Here is a 6,835-nt window from a genome sequence, read left to right on the forward strand (position 1 = left end):
CATATTTTTTAGACTTAAACATAATAAATGAGAACAAGTATACATAATTTAGACATAAAATTAAAAAAAAACTACTTATCATTAAAAAAATCCTGAGTATAAAAACTTTTGTCAATTAGGTACTGTTTTAAGCTTCTTTTGAAATGATTTAAATCGGTGATGTCTTGCAAGGCTTGCCATACGGTAAAGAATACAATTTTTATATAAGTAGTGTCCGTTTAGAAAGTGAAAACTAATAAACAGGATAAATGATGCCATGCAGCAACAACATGATATCTTGTATGATAACATCGCGATTCGAGGGATTACTAGCCAATAAATGTTATCTAGTGGATTATTGGGTAATCGGGAGCTCAATTAGACAAAACGGTAGCCGTGGAAGAATCAGTTTGGTTGGCGAAGATGTCTCGACTGGTGGTTTGCTTGCTTCTCCTGGCTTCAGTCGTCTATGGCGACCGCCATGATAAATATGAAGGGTGAGTGTTGATTCTTGTTTTCTGCTCACGTTACTATGTTTTATATCAAAGAATCATAGGCCTCGTCCATCTCGCTACATCAGGTCTGTTGTCTTTTTGTGCCAGCTAAGAGCCCTCAGCGCTCCCGATTTGTCCGGCCAAGTAGTTAATGCCATTTGCTGTAAATCTACAATAAGTTACGCACCAAAAAGTCTGCTTACTGAGCAGTATGGGCGAGGCATTTTCATTCGTAACGAAAGAGGAAATGCCTATCAACTACTTTCATCCTATGAAAAAGTCATAATCCTTGTATTATACAATATGCCGTTAGTTAAATTTAGGCCACTCACAAAAATACCGACGCTATTAAAAACATTAATTATCACTTTCAGCCACCAACTTTACCGAGTTGCTGGTTCGTCCGAAGAGATTACAAACCTAGACAACAATCTGGACATTCTATCGGCCAACCCAGCTTCTAGGTCCACTTCTGGAAAGTTCGAAGCCCTGGTCAGACTGTCGCCGGAGGAGAAAGCTGAATGGATACCGTACTTTGAACGCAATGGAATGACGTACACCAAGGTCGTCGACAATCTTGCTACGTAAGTGTTGTGTCTTTATTAACTGTAACGTTAGATTAAACTTTCAGTATGCGTCCAGAATATCTTGATACTTTTTTTTTTATGACACTTGCCCCGTAGACAGTATAAGGAATAAGACTAAGGTTGCCATCAGACGGACTGCACCACAGCAAGGGCCCGCGCGCTGTTATATATTCAACTGCATGAAGTTAATGCCACGACTCCATGTAGTCCACTATATGACTGCACGAAGTCGAACTTACAACTACTTGTAGTTGGATAGGCGTGGTTGCTGATCCGTGTGCATGCGGTTACTGAGGTGCAGGGGGGTTAAAATGGCCACATCGAAGCAATTCATCTAAGAAATCAATATTGCTGTTTGACATTTGTTTGCATTGCGCACTTACTTTTACATGCGCAAATGTCAAATTGCAATATTGCTTTCTAAAGCAATTCATCTAAGAAGATGAATTGCTTCGATGTGGCCATTTTAACCCCTCTGTTCTTCTGATGGCAGTCTAAAAATATGGCCGTGTTCCAATGCTCTTTTTTTTCAATCCTCCTTTACATTAAGACGAGGTATTTCAACGAGGGCTACGGTTTTATGAGGTGAGGTGAGGGTTTCCCCACTTCTGCTCCGATGACTAGCCTTAATATTATGCACACTCTGTTGACCATCGTATCATAATTGATCGATTGTTACAGTATTCTTCGTGATGAAGAAAACAAGATTGAACAGGCAAGACGGCGACGAGACAGCGATGTTCCCATCTGGGAAGACTTCCGCAGACATGAAGAGGTATTATGCAGTATACTTACTTTAAATAACTTAAGTGATCATAAGAATTAGAATAAGAATGATTTTCTCCGTAATGAACTAAGACAACACAACGAGATTTGTTTCGTAATGGTGTAGGTATCTTTATAGATAGTCGCTATACTTGATATAGAAGTACAAAGATGAATAGAACGAAAACGTACTGGTGGCGACAGTTTACCACCCTGTACCACCCGTAGACAATCTAAGTCTCTTGTTGAAGTGAACACAATCTCTCAGTACTGATGTACTTACACATCCTCACTTTTCTTTTTTTAGATTAACGAACACTTAGACGCCCTAGCCGCTGAGTACCCCGACACAGTGACGGTCATCAACGCAGCGCTCAGCTACGAAGGTCGTCAGATCAAACTAGTGAGGATCTCCACCTCGCGCTTCGAAGACCTTCGCAAACCCGTCATTGTCATCGACGCGGCCGTGCACGCCAGGGAATGGATCACCCCTCCCGTCGCTCTGTACATCATTAACCAACTCGTCGTTGATATCGTGGACAGCGACCTGACTGAGAGACTCGACTGGATCATCATTCCCCTAGTTAACCCTGACGGTTACGAGTACTCCATCGATGAGGTAAATATTGTTGGTACGATTAATGATACCCTGTGGCCTTCGACGTGGTTTGAATCGAAAGTGTCGCTGGGTTTTTCATAACAGGTGATTTGTGTCAATTTTCCATCTAATTTATCTTTAAAACAACGCTGTCCATCTATTGTGTTACTACACACAATACGTGTCGTTTCCTTATCCCATTGTCAAAGAATTGGCCCTTGATAGACAAGAATGGAGAATGATACATTGACAACAGTGTGGCTCTTAATGATGATGATTTATTTCAGGATCGCATGTGGCGTAAGACCCGCTCCTTGAATCACCCTGGCTCCTTCGAGTGTCCTGGAGTAGACGGGAACCGCAATTTCGACCACGAGTGGGGGACCAATGAGAACGCTGGCAACCCCTGCACGATCGTCTACGAAGGACCTACTCCGTTCTCTGAGTCCGAGACCAGAGTTATCAGAGATGCCGTTCAGCAACAGATTAATCGAGCTGCCATGTACATTTCCCTGCACAGCTTTGGAAGCATGTTCCTCTACGCTTGGGGTAACAATGGTGAGTCCAAAAATCGATTTGGTAGTCCATATTTAGAGACCTCACTCACTTATGGTAAGTTCTATCATTTAATAGCTAATTATCCTCTCCAAATGCTTATTATTAAAATTTTTCATATAAGTACATCAATCATGCAAACTTTGTCTAGAGATGAGGTCGTGATAATGCCTACTTTTGAATATTGTATGAGTAATTGCGTATTCGTTCCTTATTTTACTTCCTTAAGTATTTTTCATTTTTCAAAATGAAAATATAAATCTAAAAGAGTTACTTAGAAAAACTACCTACCCACTCGAAAACCAATATTTCAGTTCGAATCGTCGAAATAAACTCGCTATTAACCAACCTTTTTACATTATTTTTTGTCTTTTAACAGGTTCTCTCCCTATCAACGGGTTGAGCCTCCACTTGGCCGGAGTCCGTATGGCGCAGGCCATCGACAACGTCGCTCTGGAAGGCGCAGATACTTACATAGTTGGCAACGCTGCCCAGGTCCTTTACTTCACAACGGGTACCTCTCGCGACTGGACCCGTGCCGTAGGCGTTCCTCTAACCTACACTCTGGAGCTCCCAGGCTATGAATACGGGTTCCTAGTCCCGTCCGACTATTTACCGCAGATCGTCACCGAAACCTGGAGTGGTATCCGCGAAGGAGCCAAATATGTCATCGACGTATATGGTGTTTAGGCGTCGTTTAATTGCTAAAGCAAACTTTTTTATTAAATCTCCTTTTGGAATAAAATCTTTTTGAAAACAATAATGGTTGGTTTTTGTATGAAAAATATTTATGAGAGCCTTTTTTTCAATTAAAAATAAATTACACTTTTTCTTTTTTGTAATCAAAAGGTGTTATAAATATTTTTTGACGTCATGTCACCAGTTATGTATGTATTTTTATATTACCTCAAATGGAATCTCTTTTATAACTTTTGTTAAGTACTTAAGTATGAAAAACTTCTTTGAGGGACGTTTCTTTAAATTTGCTGCACACAAAAACAGGAAAGCGGGGCAAAGCTGGGTTAGAGTGCGCGATTACAAAAACCGAAACGCTTACATCATAGTGGCACAGGTTTTAATCCCAGCTCGGGGTCTAAACCACTAAATTTAGAAGAGAGACTTTATAAAAGTTTATGAATTTATTTTTGGATCATAAATAATAGGCTAGTTTCCAACTAGTCAAATCAGTTACTTTTTACTAAACGTCAAAACACGAAATTACTACGGAAATTGTATGAAAAAGCACACTATGACGTCATAGAAAAACGTGATAAAATGTCGGACTTATTATTACGTTTTTCTTGATTAAAATTCATAAGTAAGTTAAATAAAAAAAGAAAATGTTTTTCGTTAATATTAGATGTGTCTTTATTTAGTAAGTCAGATTTTCATAATTTATCTTGAATCTAGTACACGACCCAATTGATCATACACCACAGTTAATGGCTCGCCCCCTTTTACATGGGACATAGTTGATGTCTAGTCTGTTCCAAGAAGACTTAACAGTAATGGATAGGAACCACCAAACAATAGGTTCTTAAACAATCTAACAAAGCGAACTTGACTCCATGGCCAGTGGTTCATAACTGGTGGCCGCGGACCCCAGGTGGTCCCTAAAACTTTCAAAAGTGGTCCGCGAATTTATCATGGATCACCAAGAATTTTAATATTAATTCATTATCATTATCAGCCGTACGACGCCCAGTGCTGGTCATAGGCCTCCCCAAGGATCTCCACGACGTTCGATCCTGCGCTGCCCGCATCCAGCGGCTTCCCGCAACCTTCACCAGATCGTCGGTCCACCTTGTAGCGGGGCTACCGACTAAGCGTCGTCCGACACGTGGTCGCTATTAGAGAACCTTTCCGCCCCAGCGGCCATCGGTTCTCCTCGCTATGTGTCCTGCCCACTGCCACTTCAGGTTGGCAATTCTCCGGATATTAATTACAAAGACAATAATATTTTTGATTATGAATCCGGATGTAAATGGTAGAGTTGGAAGAGGAAAGCTTAGGCGTACATACCGCGATCAGATCCAGGATGTTTAAAGAAAGGCCAGATCAAGAGTACTCTAAACCAGCGAGCATGCATGAAGTCTTTGATAAGAGTGGAAGAAGCGAAAGTGGTGTGAGGATGGTAGTAAGTGGAATACCGTGGTCTCTGCTTACCCCAACGGGAAATAAGAGTTATCTCATGTATATATGTATGTTTCATCATCATTAATTTAAGAGCCACGCTCTTGTCGGTGTAGCATTCTCCACGCTACTTTTTTAGGGAGAAATAGAGCACTGGTGCCCCTCTTGCCTTCCGCCCCGCTTTGTCTGACGCAAGTGAGACGGAGCCCAGAGTAGTCTATTTCAAAGCCGTACTAAGTAGGACTCCTGTCCTGCGCCTCTGAATAGTACTAACAGTTACTGCAGTCCTTTGTCAGGTTCCAGATGTATGTTTATTATGAATAATTGATAGAACAGGGGGATTAAAAAGGCAATTCATCTAAAAAACAATATTGCAATTTGACAGGTGTTGCATATGCGCAAATGTCAAATTGCAATATTGCTTTTGAAATGAATTGCTTTAATGTACCTTTTTTAACCCCTCTGAGTTCCAATAATAATAATGTTCATTACCACCAAGTAGTTAGTGGTCCGCCGCATTTCGACAATTCATTCAAGATGTCCCTGATCATTAAAAGGTTTAGAACCACTGATCTAGCTACATCTAGGTTCACATGACACTCAGTCGGACAGTCCTATAATTTAGTCGCGTACATTTTCTAGAAAACTTTGTATAATCATTATGCAATATAATTTTATAATCGGTCTACTATTTTTGAGTTGTACTCAGTCGAAGCCGATGATTAAATTTGAACGAACGATTATTTCCGTTGGCTTGCCTTATTATAAATTATATTTGACTCTAGGCACGTGTAAAGGTAAGACAAAATTAATTTAACATAATTGTGCTGATTCCTGTACGCACCATCTAATTTTATTTTAAGTTATAGGTACTTACCTGTCATTTTCTTATCCGCTGTAAAAAAGAAAGGGCCGGTCACTAATCAACGGGCATAAAATTTATGAAACACTCGTCAATTTTAGGCAGAAATTAAAAAGCCCTTCCAAAATTTACATTGTCCAAAAACCCGACAGAATTAAGTAGACAGCACACATCAAATAGATTGCATAAGAGCCAGGTGCTTATTTTGCTCGCCCGGGTTATTTATTCATTTTAAAATTAACAGTTGCCTATCATTCGTCTCTTTCCTTTACAGCTGATTAGAAAATGACAAGTAGGTATACTTAAAATAAAATTAGGTGTCTGCTGGAATCGGGGCCAATATATAATAGCATCACACTAAATAAAGGTAAAAGGGAAGATAATATAAAACGATCATAAGACCTGTCGTGCTGTTTTCAAGTGTTAGACGACAAAGGAGACGGATGAAAGAAGAGTACACGTGGCAGAGATGCGAATGTTAAGATGGATGTGTGGTGTGATCAGAATGGACAACTTCTTTCACCCTAAGGTTGCCTGGCAGAAATTGCTGTTTAGCAATAAGGCCGCCTATTGTGTTTATTTTTATTCGTATGTTTATGTCCTGTGTATATGTCGTTGTGCAATAGAGTATCATTGATTGATTGCCAAGATTAGGAATTAATACAGGCCGTTAGTGACATCGCAACGAATACTCAGAGTGATGATTCAGACCAAGATTCTGAGTTGATATCAAGTGGATTTTCCTGTCGGAAAATTCATGAAAAATTTGGTGGTTTTTAAATTATTTTCCGTTGTATACTTTTGCGACGGAAAATTCCACTTGATATCAACTCAGAATCATGCTCTGAGTCAACCCTCAAAG

General features: G+C 40.0%; 1 protein-coding gene across 1 annotated transcript; it reads left to right on the forward strand.

Moving 5' to 3' along the window:
- The first annotated feature begins 321 nt into the window (after positions 1 to 321).
- On the forward strand, positions 322 to 3,741 carry LOC126375165 (carboxypeptidase B-like). The gene is made up of 6 exons (XM_050022031.1): positions 322 to 476; positions 848 to 1,057; positions 1,742 to 1,835; positions 2,133 to 2,444; positions 2,711 to 2,981; positions 3,358 to 3,741. Exons 1-6 carry the CDS (start codon positions 403 to 405, stop codon positions 3,666 to 3,668), a joined length of 1,272 nt encoding a protein of 423 aa, XP_049877988.1. The 5' UTR covers positions 322 to 402; the 3' UTR covers positions 3,669 to 3,741.
- The last annotated feature ends 3,094 nt before the right edge of the window (positions 3,742 to 6,835 follow it).

Source organism: Pectinophora gossypiella, chromosome 18 (genome assembly GCF_024362695.1).
Source record: "Pectinophora gossypiella chromosome 18, ilPecGoss1.1, whole genome shotgun sequence".
Lineage (NCBI taxonomy): Eukaryota > Metazoa > Arthropoda > Insecta > Lepidoptera > Gelechiidae > Pectinophora > Pectinophora gossypiella.